The following is a 23,412-nucleotide window of genomic DNA, read 5'->3' as shown; positions in this document are numbered from 1 at the left end:
TTCCAAAGGTTTTTTTCAAAGCACTTCAATAAATATATTTTAAGAACTGCTAAGTCATCATTGTAATACATTATTTGCATGCTGCCTCGCATTGTTTTGGGTTCTTATGAGAGAACACATGGAGGAAAAATGAACCGTATAGGTGGTTATCATAGCATCTCTTGGGTTGCATCGCTGGTGCATGGAGCAGCCATAGGTACCCTTCACCTGAGTCACAGTCCATTAAAAACAAAGTACCCCCCCATCCCAGCTGCAATAATAAACACGACATGATTATGAGGGAACTGGGTCTAGATTAATGGGCTGCACCTGATTGCAGCTGATGGTAAAGAATTTAAGCCAATTAAATTCTATTTGCAGTTAACAGCCCAGTTTATAGTGGCTCTTTAGGGGATTAACAGCAATTGATTTTACAGCATCCAAGGGTTTTCTCTGGGTTTGGCAGTAACGGTGTCCGAGGCTCCACTGTGCCTTGATGGACTAAATGGCTCTGTTGAACTGACCGACTTTTGACATCCTAAAGATGTTCTTGTACTTTTCTACCTATAGATAAAAATGCAGACCATAATCTATTACACAGTCATAGATGTGGTTAAAGGATCAGCACCTCAGCATCTACAAGACCCGATCACTCCTTATATCCCAAATGAGCGATGCAACATTACCTCTTTTGGGCTGGTGGCTCCATACACAAGAGGTCCGAAGTTGGAAGCTTGTAGGTTCTCAGTTTTGGCACCGATGTGATGGAATGAGCTCCCTGTATCCTTCAGAACTGCTGAATCCCTTTGACTCCCCCTTGAGAAGGCTCTCCAAACACATGTCATTTGGACCCACTTCTCTCCTGATCTCCTAAAGGCTCAACACTGCATCTGATCATTTATCGCCGCTGTTTTTTGTGTTTTCTACCCAACCGTCAGTCCTAGAGGTAGCCGCTCATAACGCGTGTCTGCAAAATTGGTGGTATGAACCAGACTGCGCCTTGACAGTTGCATTTGTGCCTTCAAAGCTCTTGGTCTGATTATTTCTTTGGAGAAAAGTGTTCAGTTCTCAGGAAGGGCCCCCTCCGGCTGTACTCGACCGTATGTACCAGCAGATCTACATGCATACATGGGAAACATTCTAAGCTGCTTTGCCAGCTCAGCAAGGGAATAATCATTTTCAGGACTTTGTACAAAAATGAACAAACTCTTCAACTGGGACAGTGTAAATGGAGCAGCAGCAGGAGAGCTTCCTCAAACACATTTTAAATGCTGTGCCTTGTGACTCAATTGCACTGTTTGATGGTGCTGGAGGAGTGTTATTTTCCACTTTATTCTTTATTCCAAGCTCTGTTGACATCTGCTGTTAAAATGCGTTTGTTTAAAAGGGGGAAAAATACCCCTTACAGCAGAAGCGATGTTTCCAAAGCAATTCATAAACACCGCAGTCTGGTACTAAGGAATCACCATGTCCCGCACTCACTCCTGGTCTGTGTGTTTAGAAGGAAAGCTGAGAAAGAATGATTAGAGCAAGCTTTTATTTCAAACTAAAAAGAAGAGCGGGGAGTGTCCCTGTAAACAACCGAAAATAACCGGTCCTTGTACGTTTGATTTATATAGGTTATTTAAAGTAGCTTAATGATAACGACACAAACGCTGTTATTTCTAGTAGCAGTAATAACAGTTGCCGACTCAGATCCTTGATCTGATGGCATGACCAGGGGAGCATTGATCATTGTTCCAAGAAGTCAGGTGTTAGATGGCCGGTGTCAGAGCTTTCTTTGGATGCCACCCGTGTCTCTAGGGGGTCCAGTCTTGTGATCTGTGGACATGTAGAGTAGCATCACTGGAGCTTTCAGCTGCTTCTATGTGCAGTATGAGTATTTCTCATTGGCTCTATTAACATAAATCGATCACTATTTTCCGTTAACATTTACTTTTGTTTACATTTTCTTTTCTTCATTGAACAGACGCTTTCCTCCAAAGCGACATACATCTCAGAGAAAAATACAATGACTGCATTATAATGATTACGTCAAAAGAAGAGACTTGTGCGGACATCCATCCATCCATCCATCCATCCATCCGTGATTCTAAAATACAGTTAATGTGTCATAGTCCATATGAACCTGTATACATCACATGAGTAGCTGCATAAAGGTTTATCCATTACTCCACAATTCCAAACACATAATAATTATTAAACATGAACAAGAAGTTGCTGCATAGACTTGGTTTAACCATAGTTTTAATAATAAAATCACTATTATATAAAGATATATTATTAAATAAAGATGAGAAGTAATATCAAAAATGAACACAGACTAGATGGTTTTATGTAAATTGATGTCGACAAACCTAAAGGAGGTACAACGTCAGTAAAAACACCGTAGGCTCTTGGTCTGCGAAGCAGCGCGCGTTCGCTGGTGACGTCACTGCCGGACAGACGACGTCCGGTGGCCGCTCTGCTCTTTACACACACCGCCCACTAGGGAGCGCTAGAGAGCCCAGAGACAGAGCCCTATTTGATTTATGATTTTTCTTTTACTGCTGATTCCTGCGTGGGATATAATTACTTGTAAATAGTTTCAAAAGAGCAAATATTTATTTATTAATTTATAAATGTGCACAGTTTACCTTTCAGACCCGACACAGTTCTCCACTTTGAGGACGCTGTAAATCCACATTTTTCTCCTTTATGATTAGATATGTTATGTAATTTGAGCTCAGATAATTTGCCGTCCATTCACCACATCATTGAAAAATACGTAGAAATCTATAAAATGAAAAAATAGAGTAACTGACAATAAAACACAGAGAGTTCCGACGTACAGTCGTTATTAAACGTAAAGTGTAAAGAATTTTATTTTATATAATTTTTGCCTCCTCTGCTGTCTACTGTTCTCAGCGTTTACCCCTAGTGTGCAGCGTTTACTGTGGTATTGCGGGAGCGTGGACTGTAGTATTGAGTGTGCCTCAGGGTGCAGCGTTTACTCTGGTATTCCGGGAGAGGGGCGCCTCGCGCTCCGCCCAGGACGCACATGGACTCCATTTCCGCTTCGACGCGCTGAGCTCCGTCCGCGGTGAAGCGAGGAGAACCGAGCGCGCGAAGAGAGAGGGACGGGCTCGCGCGCGGTGACTGAGTCTGAGTGTGAGAGCAGCGGGCGCGCGGCGAAACGCGGCGAGGTACACACACCGCGAGTGCGCGCGCGCGCGCATATGTGTGTGTCTCTCGTGTGTGTGTGGGGAGAAGAGCGACGACGGGCTGCAGAAGTTCAGCCTCAGCAGCAGCAACAACATCCCGGAGAAAAGTTCGTACGCGGGAAAACTGGAGCGGAGCTGCTGCTGCCGCTGAACAACTTCGCCTCAGCCTCAGGTGAGGAGATACACACACAGACACACACACCTGTCGCAAAGTTTTAGTTTCAGATTACACATTTTTTAAAATGTACGTTTAATAATGACGCTAAAGCGACAGAAATATGTCAGTGTGTGTGTCCATGATGATGTAACATACACAAACACCGCTTCGCTCACTCACTGCTCGTTGTTTAGTGTAGTACCGCGCGGTGGGGGTGGGGGGGTCATTCCTGGGGCCTTTGCCATAGTTTTCATTTCTGCCTCTGGCTTAGACTTTAGCCATAATTTTTTTACAAACACTTTGTAACAAAATTTGTAGACAGAGGACACCAGTGGGACGCACAGTATGTAAGTAAGACACTTACGACGTGTTGGAGTTACATGAGTACACAGTGTACTTGGCAGCAGTCAATACAGTCAGTGTGTGTGTGAGCTGCGCTGGTGGTCATGGCTGCGTTGAAATGTCTAAATGCTTGTCCGCATTTCCGCATAACTCATAAGTGTGCGCAAGTGACGTTAACAGTACTCCAGTGTGTCCCGCAGGATGCAGTCAGTAATTTCAAAGACTGGCCGCTCTGCGGTGCTGTTGCGCCGGATACGACGACACCTTGCAGGTGCGGCGGAGCCACGCGATGCTCGGTCCCGGAAGTTTCTGACCGTGCCGTGTAGAAAGCGACACTGGCATTGCCGTGCTAGGAGTCGACGGCGAGGGGGCGCTATGGGATGCCTTCGGACAAGGTGTGAACCTGCGAACTCGGACGCAGGCTTAAGGGGGGTTGAACCAATGGCTCATCCCTGGTGCCACTGTGTTGCCTGTATGCAACAGCTGTTAAAAAAAATTAATATTTATGTTCTAAATTATATTCTTGCCCTTGGATTATAGACTTTGAGGCCTCCTGACTTAGCAGTACAGTGAATTTTGTTTTTGTAGACTAGCTTTTGGAATGATTGTAGGTTTCCTTCGGGGCGCTCTGGTTTCCTTCCACAGTCGACTGTGTGTGTGTGTGTGTGTGTGTGTGTGTGTGTGTGTGTGTGTGTGTGTGTGTTAAGAATCGGAACTTCCTAAACATGAGACAAGTTATGCTGTTGGATGTTTCCGCCACTCAGACGGTACGTTAGCTAGCACAGTTTGCTGTGTTGGACTGCAGGCCCCAGTATGACCAGCCTGGCAAATTTTTTGCTGAGCATGATGGGCTTGGACCACAGCTACTGTGACCGCAGGAGGAGACCATGGTCTCTACTCACGGGAACATGTCAGTAACGGTGCTTTACTGTGGTCTGGTTGGCTCTTATCTTTGGTGGGGCTTCGCTTGATCTGTCCCGCATTGGAGAGGGAAGAGATGTGTTCAACGAGAGGGAGTGAAGTGTGACCTATGCTTCAATCATCCCACACGTACATTCCTGCACTGTTTCTTGCTTCTGACTCTCACAGCCTCTAGTCATAAACTTCCACGGCGCCCCAGCATGACCGCTCTGAAGGGCACTGTGGCCTGGTTCCAACGGCCTACAGGGACGGTCGACGCCTTGTGCAGAAGTGTGACAAAATGTTTTTTTTTTATTATTATTATTTTTAATTACTGACCCTTTTCCTGCTTTTGAGTTGGCTTTATTAAGTTGATTTTAGTTATTTCCACTCTGTCGTTCACTATGCCAGTTGCCACAGAGTTCTGCCAGTAATTTAACAGCAGTAAACACAGTAAGCAGCTGTGTGATTACTGTCCCACTGTATCCAGAGGGGTCATCATGTCCATTCTTGGTCCTTGCCCTGCCGTTCGTGAACGTTCCCATTCAGGGGCTCAACAATGGCTGACTTGTGCGCTATATCAACATTTTTTGCCCACGTGACCTCCGTGACCTACTACAGCTCTACACTCGGGTCCCAGCAGGGGCTTTAGCCCAGAGACAGGTCGGGAACAAGGACAAAGCTGGCTGTGTGCACTGGAGATGGCACTGCAATGGGCACTGCGGGGGGTGGACTCGACAGGGTGCTCTGTGCCACGGTGTAGCCTCTCTAATCGTTGTTATGTCTGAGAACGTCTTGGCTCATGATCACACTTCAGAAGCAAAAGCATCTGTGGAACACTAATGGAACTAAATAAAGCGGTCCTAGTTTTGTGCAGGTGCGGCGGGTGGCGCCTCGGCTGCGTGCTTGGACGCGAGTTCAAATTCGGCTCCAGCTGTGTGCCGTTTGCATGTTGTCCCTGCATTTGCGTGGATATCCTCCTCACGATAAGCCTGTGAGATTGCCCCGGAATGGACTGGTGTCCCGTCCAGTGTGTACCCTGCCTCCTAACATCTGTTTACAAGATAATCTCCGGATCACGGTCATCCTGCAGAGGTCATTGTCAGTGAGAGAGTATTTTATTCTCGATAGTTACGTATTTAGGGGTTGCCGCTGGATGATGACATTTATTCACTCATCTGTGGTGTCTCGTACGATAAGCCATTAGTTGACTTTGTCCAATGGGCACATTCTCTGAATTATTGGTTTAGGTGAAACGTGAAGGTTGTTGACTTTGCTGGGGGAGGGTTTACTGACACAGCATGTTTGTGGTGACTTTGGCTTTGACCAGACTGGACAGCTCTCTGGGGAAAGGCTTAAGTTCATCCTGGACTTCTCCAGTGCTGGACTTACCCTGGTACAGGTCCTTGTCCAAGGGAGTTTTGTGCTGCTGGAGGCCTGTTTCCTGACATTGTGGAGAGTGTAAGCAGAGCTGTGTGAAGTTGAGCTTCTTCAATCGGTTGTGTCATCCTGGAGGCATCATAGTTGTACTTGGTGGGACTGGAGGTCTGTTCGTAACTGAAGTCAGTCCAACAGTAAAAACTGAATCGTATATAAGTTCATCCAAACCTCACACAAATCTATAATAATAAAAAGTACTCAAGTGTTCCCAACCATCCGTTGCTTATCCGTAACTGCTTGTCCGGTGCGGGGTCACAGCAGTCTGCTGAGTCCTGGGAACAGGGTTAGAGACCCCGTAGAGGCCACTACAGCACAGCTTAGCATTTGTCATTTTTTAAAAAAATCTACTTCCAAACTCCATTGAAATTAAAACCCGTTTAAAATTACTTCAAAATGCGTCATCTCCACAACTTCCTCTTCAGTGTGGACTGATGTTACACAGCTACAGGCTTTGAACTTTCTTCTTATAAAAGTTAATAAAAATGTAATAAAAGTTTATTTATGGGTCATGTTATTTAAAAATCTTGGCAATACCTTTATCAAGTTAAATTACATTGACTTATTTCAGCATTTTTCTTAACTTCAAGCCACATTAAAATGGCTGAAAATAAAAATACATTTTGTCCACAAATGTTCACTGGTTCATGCCATAAACATAAGCAACATTTATCATCTTGTTATTGATCACCAACCCTTGGCAACACCAGACACGAGCTGTAAACACTGGAAGCAAGTTGAATTAAGGCAGTCCTACATTTCGATGCTGTTTCCCTTCTGTCTTTAGTGCATTCTAAAACGGATCATTTTTTGTTCCTCAGTAGACAAAAAAAAAAAAGAAATGCAATAAAAAAACGGATAGATTTGAAAATGTTTCTATCTTCAAAAATTCATATCTCAGGTGTTTGTGGCACAGTGAACATGTGTGCGTTTTCATTGCAGCTGCTAAATATTTCTATCGTTGGCCCCAGCACCAAGTTAGTGAATGCTTAAGGGTAATTTTATTTTACGTAGCTTTACCAAACTGTAATGCTTTGTGCACAAGTACAGTTGGTGGGTGTTTCTAGGGCTATATACTTACTCAAAGTTTTAGTTTTTTCATCAAGTTGTTATATTAACTGGTTTGTAAGATGCCTGACGTAGATCTTCTGCTGTTCTGAGTCATTAATTTATAATCGGACGCTTATAAAAGACCCTGGTGGACTTTCCCAGAGAACGGGGGGTGTTGGCACACAGCTCAAGTTTAACTGGAGGGCTGTAAACCCAAGATGTCCTGGAAGTGACTGCTGGCAAACCCAAAATTTAAAAGTGATGGGAGAGCTCTATTACATTATAGTATAGCAATATTATAACTATATTACTGTAGAATGTCCTTTTAATCCCATTAAAAGCTGAGATTTATGTGTTTTGCAGTTATGTCTTGTTTAACCCAATTCGAGATTTAGATATAAGCAGGTTATTAAAAAAAGTCCCCAAGTTACAGCTATCCAATTACTTCTTTACAACTTGATGATAATGAATAGAAAATTCTTGATTATCCAGTACTTTTACAGCATAAGTGACGTGTCATTTTTGACCCAGTTATACATCTGTACGTTTTATTGGTGCACTTCCACTTAAGGACCATCTCTAGACTGTACTACAATAATGTCCCTCCTGGGATCTGAATGTGTGACCTTGAGGTTAAGCGAGTGTCCTTAACCACCTTGCTTCCTGCCACCCTGATGTGGTACCTTAGTGTATTATTTGAGGAGCGGGCCTGGATTTAGGGCTGGATTTGTACAGTCCGGCTCTGTTGGAAAAGACATTATTGCTGACTATAAACAGGTTTCTGTAATATCATTTATATTTCACGCCTCAGGATAAAGAATACCACAGAGCAATATACTTTACAGGGTGGAGATGACATCATGCTGGTAAAGAGACTCTGAAAAATGGGATGTGAGGCCTGTGTTTTCGGAGATGCCCCCCCCCCCCCAGCACTTGCCCCAGCTGTTCACGTGCAGATGGAGGGATCCTTCTGAGAATGTCCTGGAAGGCAAACAGCACCAGGGGGCTGAGACCAGTGTGTGGAGGAGGAGGTGGCTGGACATCATGATTTTGATTTGCTCTTTGTGCAGAGGGCAGACTCATTAGAGGTAGGCGGGGTGATCTCTTTATAATCCGCAGTTGAGGATGATCAGTCAAGCTGTGACTTGAAGACTCCCTTCCCGTGCTGCTGCTCTTATTCTGCTTCTGCTGATGGTGTGCGGGTGGGGGGGGGTCCCTCCTCAGAGAGTCCCTCTGTTGCGTTGCTAAGTGACCACTGCAGCCCTCCAAAAACTAGCAAGGCACAAGAGGATGAAGCTTGAGGTGGGGGCGTCCGCCAGCTGCTTCCTGCCAAGTGCGTGGCCAAGTGATGGATGCTCTGTGAGGAAGATGTGAGGCTAATTGTACCACAATGAAGTCTTTCAATGTGTTTGCAAGCATCACACACTCCTCAGGAACCTTGTTTTTAATGCATCAGTTATAGGAGGCCTTGTTCTCTTATTTCTGGCCTCTTTGGAATAACATTTACTCGTTTAGCTGCTGCTTTTCTCCAAAACCACTTGCCGTGTTAAGGTACTTACAACCATTTACCCCATTTATGCAGTTGGGTGATTTTTTTTTTTTTTCCTGGGGCAAATCAGGGTAAATACCTTGCTCAAGGGGGACAGGTGCACAACCACGTTTTTCTTGATCACAAAAATTTGTGACCAGTCAATCACAGAAATTGCAAAAATCTAAATTTTAAAAAATTTTTGCAAAATAGTTCATTTCAGTTGCATTAGAAGTCAGATACATGTACAATGCCTTAACTTGAAAGGAAACTGACAATTTTCAAAAGAAAAATTTAAACACCATAACCCGTCAGTCAAATAACCAGTCTGTTACAGTGATGTACGCTGAAATGGTAATTTGGGCAATCTTTGCAAATATTTATAACATCATAATTTGGTTTTCCTAAAGAGAATTGGGCACAGGATTCACAAAATAGCCATTTGTGGCTATTGGCCAACCAGTTTCCCTCTGCTGCACAAGAGTACTGCAGCAGGAAATGGCATTCGAACCTCTGACCTGAGTCGGAACATGGCAGCTGTAACCACTCTGATATCTGCTACCTCTGGTTTACACTTATAGTCATACTGAGTCAGGAATTAGTTTTTAATGTACTGTTAAATGTTTCATCATGGGGGGGCGCAATATCGCATTGGGTTGGACCTGGTCCTGCTCTCCGGTGGGTCTGGGGTTCGAGTCCCGCTTGGGGTGCCTTGCGACGGACTGGCGTCCCGTCCTGGGCGTGTCCCCTCCCCTCCAGCCTTACGCCCTGAGTTGCCGGGTTAGGCTCCGGTTCCCCGCGACCCCGTATGGGACAAGCGGTTCAGAAAATGTGTGTGTGTTTCATCATTATTTCTGTAAATAGTCCATTTCTATATTGGCAGACGGGCATAACTGTAACATGTAAAAGCTTTTCCTTGTTGTCCTGGACCCACAAAGTCACTTGGCTCCCCTGTACGTTTGTTTTCAGAACTTCATAACATTGACTACTCGAGTGCGGAGTTTTCCGTTAATCCCGACAGCAATAACGTCTTCAGCTGACGGTGTTCTTACAGTGGAACGGGGCGTTTGTTTTAAGCATTTGACATAGATGGCTTGGTCGTGTCTTATTCTTGTTGCAGTCTTTTATTTATTTAGCTCAGCCTGTAATCGTCTGCCCTTGGATGGCCTGTTTCACACATTGTGGATTGAATTAAGCTCAGCAGATGCTGATGAACATGTCTGGATGAGGTAGCAGTGCGGGGCAGCGGTAGGTGTTATGGAGACGCTTGTGGTCTCTTTCCAGGGTCTGTGTTTAAGAACAGCGCTCTCCAGCTGGCTGACTTCACGGTCGTCATCTGAGGCTCCATTCAGTGCTGTTTCCACTCATTGGCAGGAAGTGATACGTACGAGGCAGTGAACTCTGTGTGTGTGTGTGTGTGTGTGTGTGTGTGTGTGTGTGTGTGTGTGTGTGTGTGTGTGTGTTCTCATTCATGGTCTTCCTGTGTCTTTCTCCCATGCACACTATATGTTTCTCTACCAGTGCTATATGTTATTATGCTTTTCTCCCATAATGCTATGTGGGACATTTTATAGGGAGGAACGTAATGTTTTTTTTTTGTGTGTCCAATTTATGTTCCATCGTCCTCCATGAGCAAATATCCTGAGGGAAGCGGCATTTTATGGAAGAAGTGTTCCCGGTTTCCAAGCACCATGCTGTTATGCTATAGTTTAGGCTCCCAAAGTACCAGTGGCATGCTGCCTGATGCAGTCTTTCTGTGGGGTTGAATTACTTGGACTGTGTTGGAAATGCATTACATGATGCTGCCCAGCTGCCTGCCACCTTTGTACTTGGGAGGGCTTGGGCATGGGCATGGGCATGGGCATGGGGATGGGGATGGAGATGGGACGGACACTATCCCCTGGACAGGTTTTATCTCTTCCTCTTTTCTAGTGCAGCTTGCTGTTTCGGAAGGGCTTATAGCAGTTCAGCACATGGTGAATTGGAAATGGGTTCTGCTTTTAATCTTGTTTTCCTGCCCCTGTCCTCCCCAAGGCCATTACAGCCAGTTTATAATTCCACATTTGTAGGCTAACTGTGCAGATGTTCTTGCATCAATTCTCTCGGCACTGTTCCTGAGCGCACTGGAGGCTAAGTGCAGCTGCTCAAGTGGTTCTGACCCCATGTTTGCTGGATTTCGGGCTCCGTGAGGTTCTCCGGGGTGACATGCTGTCCTTCCCAAACCGTATGCGGATCCCAGTACTGGTTCCCCTTAGGGGCTAGGGGCTCGGGCCTCAACCACATCGATGGCATTGGCAGTGCTGAAGGGCCTTGGCTTAAAGTACAAAGGAATGCCCCTGTTTGATTTGTCCATGTTTTATCATCTGTTTCTGGATCAGTCTTCTACTGAGTCATACCTATCGGCTTCATCAGACAGCACTGGGCTTCCCCATAGTCCTCCTCCATTTGCATCGCCACATCCTTCCTTTGTGTCTGAAAGGTGAAAAAGGTCCTTGTGCTGTGAAACAGGAGCGTGTGAAGAAGCTTCAGAACTCTCTTGAGCGTTCATTTCCCTAGCCGTTGATGGCAATTACTAGCGTGGCTCTGCCGTAAAACTCTTTAATCTCCTGGTTCATGGTAATGACACACATTATCACCTTTGGTTTAGAACAACAGGTTTTATCCATCTGGCAAAATTCAACAGTAGTATGGGCCACTCTCTGCTTTTCAAAATTGTATTTTCAGCGCTGCTGCGAGACATCAAAAGCCGTCCTACATAGAAAGGGTTTCTTGAATTTCAAAGTGGACCAGTTAATTTAAAGGGCTGTTTTAATAAGACACACCTGTACGTAGGTCTTAAAAAAAAAAAAGTAATTATACAGTAAGAGTAATTATACACTATGGTGCTCCTGCTTTATAATATGGACATCAGTAGACCTCAAAAATAATGCTGTATTTGTGGAGGTATAGTACTAAATTTGTTATATACTTAATCAGCAACTGTATCACTGATTTAAAAAAAGATTAACTGTTACCGGGTAGGCTCTGGTTCCCCGTGACCCCGTATGGGACAAGCGGTTCTGAAAATGTGTGTGTGTGTGTGTGTGTGTGTGTTTATTTAAAAATAATTTTAAAAAAAATTACAGTACTTTTTTCTGTTCATTTATCTCTGTTTTTAATTTTTTTCTATAATGCAACAATGAAATTGCTTCATTGCTGATTACTCTTGTTTTAAGCTCGTCGCCTTTTCTTCCTGGCTCAGAAGCCTTGGATGTAAGTTGATTGGCTGTTACCAAGGTCAGCTGAAAAAAAACTTTGTTTTACGCTGTTTGTGGACCATAATAAGGGATGATGTCCAAAATACGGAGGTGTCACCCTAAAACTGTTAATAACTGGGGTTCCCTATGAGACAAGGTTGAGAAGGTTTCAGGTTCTCTCAAGCTGTCAGGATCCTGAACTCTCTGTACCACCCATAACCACCCATTACGTACCAGAATCCTGAACTCTGACCGCCGGAACCAAACCCCCCACTTAAATTCATGTCCATCCCAAGTATGGCTGCTGTATTTACATTTATTCACTTAGCAGATGCTTTTCTCCAAAGCAATTTACAACAGATACTATGTAGTGTTACTAATCCACACACCTTATTCACCATGGTGACTTACACTGCTAGGTACACTACTTACAAGGGGTTACTCATCCATGCATCAGTGAAACACACTCACTCCGTGACACTCACTCACTATGGGGGAACCTGAAGCATGTCTTTGGACTGCGGGAGGAAACCGGAGCACCCGGAGGAAACCCACGCAGACACGGGGAGAACATGCAAACTCCACACAGACTGAGCGGGGATCGAACCCACATCCTCTCGCACCACCCAGGCGCTGTGAGACAGCAGCGCTACTCGCTGTGCCACCATACCTTCCACATTGTCACACTTATCCCTCTTTTCCAAACGATTATTGCACAAAAAACTCACTGTTTTTGCACTACCACTTTTAAATCTGTTTACATTTTTTTATTGAACTGACCACACCACTGCACTTTTTTCCAGTGTTTTTAGTTTAGTAGTTATTGTTAACTGTACTGTAGTAGTAATTGTATACTGCATGCTGTACATGTTGTCCTGTATGTCATGCTGTGGTCCAGGAGAAACGCTGTTTCAGTCCAGTGTATGTTCTAAACATATAGTGGAAGTGACAAAGTTGACTTTGACTATTCTGTGTACGTGCCCCAGAGTTTACCGCGGAGGCGGAATAGTGAGCGACATCAATAGTGATCCATATTTAATGTGTTTTTCCCCTTTTTTTTTGCAAAAAAACCAACGTGGCCATGTTTTTAGAATGTCGTGAGAGCTGAAACTGCAGTACACAAAGAGCAGAGTTTTTAAGAATGCAGAGCATGATGTTTTTTGCACTTGCTGCTGCTCCCCAGAGAGTCTGGTTTCCTCCAGGAGCCTGGTGGCTATGTTGCGTGCGGGATGCAGCCAAGGGCCTGTTCTAAAGTCGGAGAGGCCCGCACAACACACAGCAAGAGGCACGGTCTTGGGCTTTGCGATCATTCGTGTTTGTGTCTGTGGCTCCCTGCTGCTGGTCCAACAAAGCAAGACTTGGATTTAAGTAGCAGCACCTATTGCGTCTTCTCCACACAGGCCTAGTTGGATCCCCATGCAACCCCCAGTTCTCTGGTGTACAAAACCTCCAGAAACTTAAATGTTTTTCCAGAACAAAGGAACCTTTGGAGTGGGACAGGCGTTCACAGTATGGCAGCTTTGGGGAGCAGGATGAAGGAGCAGCTGCAACTGGGTCATCCTTCTTATTGTGGTATTGGCCAGAGGGCGCAGCTCATCAGAACCAGGATGTGACCCCAGCCGGCATCTCAGGGAAGCGGCGACAGCCAGCTGGGTGAAGCCAATGTCGTTCTTCATCCACATGCCCTACTTACGTTTGCTTACATCTTCAAAGTGACTTACACTGTTAAGCTACTTACAATTACTTACTCATTTATACAGCTGGAGCAATTTAGGGTAAGTACCATGTTCAAGGGTACTACAGCCAGAGGTGGGATTCGAGCCTGCAATGTTTGGTCCAAAGGCAGCAGCTCCAGCCGCTATGCTGCCAGCTGCCACCCTGTTAGTTCTGTGTCAGTCGGTTCCCGTTCTCACCAGGTTCAGGTTTTCTCCAGAGGAACATCTGTGAAAGTCCTCCGTTCACCTGGTGTAGTCAGTTTGGTAATCAGCCAGAGGTTGTTGGAGCAGGTGCTCCAGGCTGCCGATCTTCGACGCCCCGGATGTATGCCTCTGTGTAGAAAAACTCTGAATTGTTTCTCTTGGGGGGCCCTGGGGGAGCTCCTCGGGAACCGTAGTTCACCTTTGCCCACTTCCATCCGTCCTGCAGCCGAAAGGGCGATGACGGGGAGCGAGCGAGGGCTTTCAGCGAATCCTTCCACGTTCCTTTCTCTCACAACATCTTATAATACTCAACTGCGGCGTTACAAAGCGGAGCCATCAGTCAATGTCAGGTTCGGTCCCAGAAACCTACCATGCTGTATATCACCGCAGACAATGAGGCATTGAGCTGTCAGCAAGGCTGTTGTCTTTGACATTACCATATTTCAGTGTTTTACTGTTTCTGGATTGTCACCAGCCTGCGCAGAGTGGAATATGTAGAATTTATTGAACTTCTTTATTCTTATTTATTTTTTTTTAATTTCCTTGCTTTTGTTTTTCTTATCTTTGCAATTCCCACCTCCTGCGGGATTAGCCGGAAATCTAGCATCTTGTAACAAACACCATTTATAACAAAAAATGTTTGTCACATTATCTGGGAATGCTTTAGGAGTTTATTTTTATTTATTTTTAAAAAATTTTTTTGTAGCATGCATCTTTTTTGGTCTTCAAACTTCTTTGGTTGTTCACTAGGCTTGAATACAGTGGACCAAAGACTAAATAAACCAAATGTTCACTGCAAATTAAATCCAAGTACCGTTTGAGGTAGCAAATAGTGTTGTCGTGTTACCTTCAGGTTCGAAGGTTGCAGGTTTGAATCTCGCCTACTGCGGTAGTAGCCTTGACGAAGGTACTTGCCCTGAATTACCCAGCTGTATTAGTCACTCACCGCTTAATGACTGACCACATATGCAATGGTGGTCCCATAAGATTATAATGGAGCTGAAAAATTCTTATCGGCTAGTGACGTCATAGTCGTTGTAACACAACGTGTTACTCGTGTTCGTGGTGGTGCTGGTGTAAATAAACCTACAGCGCTGCCAGTGGTATAAAAGTATAGCACATAAAATTATGTACGGTACATAATACTTGATGATAACACCTATGTTACTGGTTTATGTATTTACTGTACTTTTTATCGTGGTTTTAGAGTATACTCTTTCTACTTACTAAAAACTTTACTGTAAAACAGTATGCTGTGTTGTGCAAGCAGCAGCATCTTAAATCTGGTGTTTACCGTGTCTGACTGCATCGAGACTATACCATCTTGGTTTGTATAATGATGTTCGCACGACGACGAAATTGTTTAACGAAGCATTTCTCAGAATGTATCCCTGTCGTTAAGCGAGCCATGTCTGTAATTGGTAAGCAATTGTAGCTGGCTTAACACTGTAAGTCGCTTTGCAGAAAAGCATCAGATAAATGTAACTATAAAATATTTTGTGTGTCGGTGCTTTCCGAAGTTTTGCCGTGGACCTCGAGTCGAGTGCTTGTGGGGAGGCGACGGAGTTTCCCAGGATGCGAGGGCTTTTTACATGGGCTGAGGAGAGCTGTCTCAGATGCAGAGCTGCTCTCAGCAGACGCTGCACCGACTGCGGTTGTGTCGAAACAGAAAAAGAGCTCCGTGTTGATTTAACATTTCGGCTGACAATGAGGAGGGAGTGAGACCATGAACTGCTTGCTTTAAAAAACAAAAAGCGCCACGTCTACAGTAATCCCTTCTGCTTCATGTCCCCCAGAACCCCTCCCCCGGTACCCAAGTATCCGAGCAGCCCCCCTGGCTCGGAGCAGACACGGGCCGCCCAGGCCCTGCGGTTGGAACTAATTGAATCGGTTCAGAGTGAGCTGTGGTTCGCGCGGCCCGACGTGGCCATGGGAATATTTAACAGCTCTCAGACAGCGACCACAAAAAAGTGTGTTCAGTAACAGGGCCCCCGTTTCTGGGAACGTCTTGCCTGAATGCAGCTGAATCCGTCAGCCTTGTTCCCAGCCTCCATTGTCTTTGGCTCCCATCGCTGATTTCATGTAATTTCTTGAAATCGTAAAAAATTGTTTTCATTTTTTAATTTTGAGGCGTTTGCTTTCATGCCGTGTTTATCTGAGCTGTTTACTCACTTTGCGATTGTCACTCCACTCAGTGGTCTAAAGTAGCTTCCCAAAGCTCACTCTGCCCACATAATATGATTATGTTGGTTGAATTGCTCATAATATTAAATCCAGAAGTCCAAAAATATATTGCGGTGTGCTGAGTAAGTGGTGAGGCATGTCGTTCTGGGTCCGTATTTCTTGTCATGGCAGCATTAAGTTCTTAAATGCATTGTTTGGGCCTGCCCGTGCTCCTGGATCCCATGTCCTCATGGAAGTTATTACAGCACCCTGGTATTTTTAGAGCTTGGAAAAAAATCGCTGCGCTGGGCCCGAGATATGTGAAAATATAAAACATACACACGGATGCATGGCAACAGCAGTTTTTAAGACGCGACCACGGTTCTGCATCTTTGTTGCGCGTTGGGGCTCTACTTTCCATTTTTCCCCATTCAAGTCTCTTTTAGTGGCATGTGCCTTGTTCTCACATTGTCTTCCTCAGTTCTCCAACTCTGCGTGAATGAGCACTTCTAGCTGTTACATTAATTCATTTAGCTGATGCTTTTCTCCAAAGCGACTTACAATGTTAAGGTTACAATTATTTACCCGTTTATACAAGCCGGGTAATTTTACTGGAGCAATTTTTAGGGTAAGTACCTTGCTCAAGGGTACTACAGCTGGAGGTGGGGATCGAACCTGGGAGCTTTGGATGCAAAGGCAGTAGCTCTGACCACTACTACTAGCTACCCCTGTTGTGTTTGTGCAGGTTAGGGTTATAGGTGCTGGGGGTATGAACACTGTACACAGGAGATTCTAGGCTGTACTGTTATCTGCAGAGCACTTCTAATGCTTGTTGAAGTCTTTTGTCAGCCTCCTTATGAAGAGTGAGTCAGACCGTTTTTATACGTTTGATCCATTTGACCTACAGTACCTTCCTACATTTGTCTTGTTGTGGTACAGTACATCCTCACAACAACAGACCATAAAGAGGGAAGCAGTGTCTGTTGTGGCTTTATGGTTGATATCAATGACCCAAGTGTCATGTTCCTAACGAAAATGATTCAGCTTCAAATATATGCAGTCTAGTGCAGTGGATTGCTGACCCATCCAGGGTGTACCCTGCCTGCCTTGTGCCCCATGCTTCCAGGATAGACTCTGGACTGCCGCAGCCCTATGGTAGAAAAGCAGTTTCTGGTAATGCACAAATGGACAGAGACAGATGCACAATCTGCTGTGGTTGTAAAAACTGTAGTCTCACCCTTCATAATCTCTTGCTTTATTCTTTCTTTGAATTCTTGAGACTAGTCGTGTTGGAATTGCCAAGTTGTACCCCGTCTTCTTGCTTTGATGGACTCACCTCTGTGGAATGCCCCTGAGCCTCCAGAATAAAATTCTTAACAGGTCTTAACACCCTTGCATATAATTGAGTCGTGCTGTTTCATTAGATACTGTCTGTTGGTGTGGTTTATATTAACGTGGCCGCGGGCACAGCAGAGCCTTAACTAACTGAGGGAAATGTGACTCTGATCTTTTCAATTGAGTCCAAGGCCTGCCTGTGCGCACGCTGGGGTGCGTTTGTCAAAACAAGCAAGCCGTCGCATTGTGCCAAGTGCTTAAATGCACTCCAGAGGACAAATTAGGCCAAAAATACACAGGTTGCCCTAGGGTCTGCTTCACGCCTGGAAGTCTCCATGTCATGATTTCCGTGGCAGTTAGAAACCGGAGAACCTGGTTTCCCTGCCCCCACCCCCCTAATATGTATGCACTGCGTGACACATTTTAATGACGGGAGGACAGACTGTTTCTCCTGGAGAAATGGCGTAGTCCCGGCTATGGAGTTCGGACACCAGTCTTCTGGGTGTGTGATTGGTGCTCCCAGCCATCGACAATGCAGTGCCACTGAAAGACCTGGGAATCTGAGTGTTTCTGAGAAGCTCGACACTAAACTTTAATTTTGGTCTTCAGCCCATTGTTGTGGTTCCCTCATCAAAACTGTACGGAAGCATGCAGACCTGCTGTGCCCAGTGGCCTTTGCTGTCCAGCGAAGAGTCACGGTGCTCCAGACCCTATCCTGGAAGCACGATGGCGAGTGCACCCTGGAAGGCATGAAGAGTTGTGCTTCAGAAAGGAAAAATTCATGTGACGTCTCTCCAACCAGAGGGGAAGTGTGTCATGCAGCTTGTCACGGGGACAGGAAAGTGATTCACGGAAAGGCGATGCATGTGAGGCGTGAGGCAGGACTCATAGTTGGTCATGTTTGGACTCGCAGGCATCCAGCGTGCATTTTAAAAATACCTACCTCTGTTTTTGTGACCTTGCTTTTTTAGTGGGGTTGCACCTTTATGAAGCTGAGGCTGTGTGTGTGTGAACTGTGTTGTTCGGTTGGTGGACCAGTCGGCAAATGCAACAGGGCAAGTGGAATGAAACCGAATGGGTATTACTTGTGTCCTGGTGAGATGGACTTGCAGACCATCCAATCCTTTGAGGAAAGTAATGGGTCTTGAAATGTTTATTCTGAGTCTGACTACAACTTCAAAGCTCTTCGCTTTATCAACTTTCCTTCTTTAGTAGCATTCAACGCTGTAATATCCAAGTGAATGTGATCAGAAAGCTTATTTTTGCTGGAACAGATTTTTTTTGTGACAATTTGAGATTCTTTGGCATCTCTATAATGAGGCACAACAGAGCTTAGAGGACGTACAGCTGTGACAGCAGGACATATACGGGCACATTGTAATACAGTGTGAGCCAAGGGGATTGGGTCCGAGCCAGGGTGGGAGGTGGGGCTAAGAGAGCGGGGTGGGTCCCTGGGAGCCATCCAGCATAATTGAATTATGAAGACCAGCTGCCAGCCCTTAAGGATCAATTCTACTGACTATAAGGGCAGCTGGCCTGAAGTTCAGTTTGATTTGGTTGCCTTGAATACAGAAAGGTGCTTTCTGTTCTGGGGGGCACAGTGGTGGAGTGGGTTGGACCAGGTCCTGCTCTCCGGGGCGGTCTGGGGTTTGAGCCCTGTTTGGGGTTTCAGATGGTGTGCTTTGTGTTCTAGAACTCTTTATACACTTTTACAGTGATGGAAGAGTATAAAAATGTAAATGAATAATATAGTGAAGACTGTGTGAGGGGTAAATAAAGTGAGCACATACTCTGTCAAGCTGTAGCGCTGGACAACGAAGTCTTTTTGATGCTTTGATATTATCTTTATGGAGTCACTGATTTGTTTCTTTGTTCCACTGTTCAGCTGGTACCGGCATTTCACCCTAGGGTTCCAGGAAAAACGGCACACGGAGCAGCGTGAGCTCCGTCCACATTATCGATGTGCTGTTCGCACACATCGTGAAAGTGTCGCACAGATATACCACACGGTCGCTGTTAAAACACCAGCACTAAAAGCTAATGTGACCTAAATTGTTCACCTGGAGGACCATAAAAGTTCCTTTGCTGCATCTCAGGCACTGCTGAGAAGTTCATAAATCAACTGTGCAGTCAGGTGCTTTTAATAGACAATAGGCAGCGCCAGAGTGCTAGGAGCCAAGCTGGAGCTGGTCCTTCGTTAGGGAACTCGCTGCGAGCCTATTTAATATTCCCGAAAATCACAGGGGGCCAATACTTATTTTTATGTATACTTATAAACACAGCTCCCTTTCCTGGTTAATTGGCAGTTGTGCTTTAAACCATCCTATGGCGGCTTCGCGCACATATAAGAAGGACCTTTTCCATGGAAGGTTCCCTACTGGTCCCTCCTGACTACTTCGCGCACAGGCCTTTCCACGGGGCTCCAGAACAGTCCTCGGGACACCTGGAGATGCAGGTGCTTTCCTCCTCTGTGCTGCACAATGGAATTGGGATGGCGGTGAAGGAGGAGGACCTGAGCCCGGTGGAGGTGTGCTGCGGACGGGGCGTGCACACACCATTATGATGTCTGATCTGTAGATGGCCGTCCAAGGCCTTCATTGGGCTTTGCACGTACTCTCGTTCTGTGAAGTTTGGTGTTTGCATTCTTCGTGGGTTGTTTCCTTTTTTGGGTTTTCCCCAATTTTTGAATTCATATGACCTCTATACATTGTTTATACTGGTAATTACAGCACAGCACAGCACTGCCCTGTGTAATCGTGAAGAACGTTCCTGCAGGTGGCGCCCTTTCCCATCCTCTTTCTCGTTGACCAGTGTTTGTGGAGCTTTGTGCTGTTTTATCGCTGTTAACAACCATCCCGACAGCAGCTGGTCTTCTGTTGCCATAGCGACACGTCATCAGTTACTTTGTCAATTTAGCACTGTTGACTAATCTGTTTCACAAACGCAATGTCTGTTTCTTAGTAGTCTCCTCCTTGCACAATTTGGTGCTTTTCTCAGTAATGCCTCTAGATGTTGATTTATGATCTCTTTTTGTGCTATAATATAAAATAAGATCTGAAGTGTATATCTTCGGATTCTCCACTACTTCTCCCTGGGTCCTGGTGCTGAGATGGTCTTCTCCATTGCATACTGCTAAAACTGCTTTCAATCATGATTATGCTCTTTATATTGGGTGATTTAATTTGCTCTGGGCAGAACCTCAACTTTGTTCCGTGTGCAGAAGAATGTCGGTGGCCCAGATGCAGATAAGGGTGACCTTGTGAGAGCTCAACGCTAAGCTCTTATCCGAAGGATCAAGGGCTACCCATTAATGTTGTAAATGATTCCATTTCGGCTAAATCTCTTCCTGCTGGGAAATTGAGGATGTGTTGGACAAGTGATTAGGGGGCGCTTTCATTTATTATGCATCTTATTTTGCGTCGCAGCATGACTTGGACCCCATTGGCATGTGCCGAGAGTGATGTGTGGATAGCATCTGCTCTGCTCTGCCATTGATTGGGCCAGAAATAGTGCACGCAGACACGTTTCAGATGGTGATTCAAGCTGACTGTCTCAAGGCAGTGCGCCTTTGGGAGCATCACTGCTATTGCTGGCATCCCAACAAAGTTCTGGAAGAAATTTTTCCTGTGAATGCAGCACATGGTGAACACTTTTACTGAGTTTAACATGTCGCTCTGTTGCAGCTGTGGCTATGTTTTGGTGAGAGAGATTTTGTGTGTGTGTGTAAAGATACTGCCTCTGTTCACATGGACTCTCTAATAAAAGCCTCTTATTATCTTATGTTGCTCAGTTCATGTGTGTTTTTGGGAAATGTGCGCCATCTAGTGGACACGCGCTATATCGCCTCAGCCGATGCATTTAATTGGCCTGTTTTATTTTTTTTAATGATCAGGCTTTAAGAATGTTTAACTATCGTGAAATGTATTTATACTCCCAGTTGTTATTTCTACTAACTCACTGTTTTTGATGTCTAACATTATACACTACTTATAAGTGTTTGTGCCCTGAACCCCCTCTCCAAATTTAGCAGTGTAACTCTGCATCTGGTTGTTTTTTGTAATCATTATTATGTGAACACGTTTTTTGTACAAGTCTGAGTGAGACAGCTCCAAGGAGTTGCAAATGCAAAATTGGTGAGTTGTGTAGACAGTGTTGCTGCAGAGGTGTGCTGTCACTTAGAAGTTAATGAAAAATTATGTTTAAACGATAAGGAGTTGAAAAGATCCACAGCTGAGCTGTGCGTTTGAAAACTGAACTGATCTTCTTTTGGAGCCTGTTTGTTCATGTCAGCTAAATGAGTCTCGAAAAGTGCCACAAGCTGGAAATTAATTTCCTGATAACTGAAGTGAGGAAATAATTTTTCAAGCCTGTTTCTTTACATGTCCACTAGGTGGCGCAAGGCCATTGAACTAATTCTCTGCTTCCTAATTGACCACATATGTAAATTAAGTGTTGTGTGGCACTGCTGTCCTTACTAGCTTCTTCTTGTTATGGCTGGGCTCTATGGTGATGTGCTACGGGGGAAGTTGTGTTCTATGAAGTGTTGTGTGTTTTTTTTTTTTTTTTTTTATATAAAGTGTTTCAGATGGTCCAGGGACCCTTCGGAGTTTGTCTTTCGTGGGCTTTCAGTTGGTTACCCTTTGCTCGTCTTGCTGACGCGGAAGAAGTCGGAGCTTTTTCTAAGAGCAGGTGTACAGTGTAAACCACCCGCTTAATCGCATGTGAAAAGTTTTGGCCAGAGAGTCTTTTAAAGGCAAACTAACCCATTATTCAGGCATGCCCATGCGTACCATGGTAACCATGGATCAAGAGCACCAAACGCAGCACAGCATGGGCCTTAAGACCTGAAGAATCTGACACCACTGACCACGAAGATCAAACAAAAACGAGCTGCTTGCTAAGGGCGGCTGTCACTGTGCACTAATGAAAGAAACAGCTGCTTTCAGAAGCTGCTCAGCATCAATTGAAGGCGAATGTGTCAGAAACGTACAGGGGCTAGCGGTTCAAACCCCCACACACCCAACACACGCACCTGCTATGGACCATGACCTTGGGACACGGCTGTACTGCGTCTCCTGGTCACCCTTTACTTTTTACTTTAGAGTCCCAAAATTTGATCATAACATCAAACCCTGATTGCTCCATCTGCTGTATAACAACACTGGCTGACCGCTCTGCTGCAAGGCACCATGCTTCTTATTGACTTTTGCATGTCAGTGATTGCATTTTATTTATGCAGCATTTGTCTGTGATTCCCTTCAACTTACTTTTTAAAATGACTAGCAATAAGTGTGTTCATTACTCATTATTGAATACTGTATGGAATTTAATTACCTTGTTTATAATTACTGTATTTATCATTCATTTTATTGTATATTAATATTTGTCAGAAAATGTAACAGCCTTATACAACTTAGCATCTAATAAATATTAAGCATATTCAATCTTTACATATCCTTGTTACATATATAATGCAGCATGAGGTGATTTTCAACAGAAGACAGAGTTGACTTACAGTGGGAATATCGACACTGATTTATTCATACTTATGCCATTCTCCACAGTGACTTAGTGATTTACCCTTTCATGGAGCTGGGTAATTTGTACTGTCATTCAGGGTTAGTGTCTTGATCAAGGGCACTACTGCAGGAGGTTGGAATCAAAGCCAGGTTCTTCTAACCAGTACATCACCTGCTGCCGATGGTTTACAAGGTAGATGACGTGTAACCCCACTGGCCTTCTCATCTTGCATCTCTCGGTCTGCTGGCCGTGCTCTCTGTTGCCCCCACCTCCTCCCACCACACTGGGAAAGAGCGCCCTCCACTGGGCGGGTGGCCAGACTCGCGACCGAATCCCAACGTTGTGGGCTTTTGTAAATGCAGTCCGCGCTCAGACTGGGGCAGCACGGCAATTACACCTCCCCCTACAGGCCGTGCGCTGTAATTGCAGCCCTGAGCGCATCGTCCCTTGAGCTGCGTGTCACATCACTTTGTTGTCCCCAGTCCACCCGAACTGCATATCTTGAACTGTGGGTAGAAAGCCACGTAGAGAACAGGCAGACTCCACACAGACTGTGCGGGGATCGAATTCATGTCCCATTACACCACCGTGCGTGCCGCCCGCCTCATTATCATAATTCATTCATTGTTTCTTCTCTGACAGA

The 23,412-nt window shown here is 45.0% G+C and overlaps 1 protein-coding gene across 1 annotated transcript in view; it reads left to right on the top strand.

The window, feature by feature from the left end:
* The first annotated feature begins 3,027 nt into the window (after positions 1-3,027).
* The window catches only part of LOC108931566 (tetraspanin-9-like), a 129,127-nt gene continuing 108,742 nt past the window's right edge, over positions 3,028-23,412 (top strand). The window contains exon 1 of the mRNA XM_018747416.2: positions 3,028-3,354. Coding sequence (XP_018602932.2) covers positions 3,198-3,354 — 157 coding nt within the window. The 5' untranslated portion in view covers positions 3,028-3,197. The remainder of the gene's footprint in view (positions 3,355-23,412) is intronic.

This window comes from Scleropages formosus, chromosome 2, assembly GCF_900964775.1.
Source record: "Scleropages formosus chromosome 2, fSclFor1.1, whole genome shotgun sequence".
Lineage (NCBI taxonomy): Eukaryota > Metazoa > Chordata > Actinopteri > Osteoglossiformes > Osteoglossidae > Scleropages > Scleropages formosus.
The sequence above is the reverse complement of the archived record's forward strand: the minus strand, read 5'-3'. Positions and strand labels throughout refer to the sequence as shown.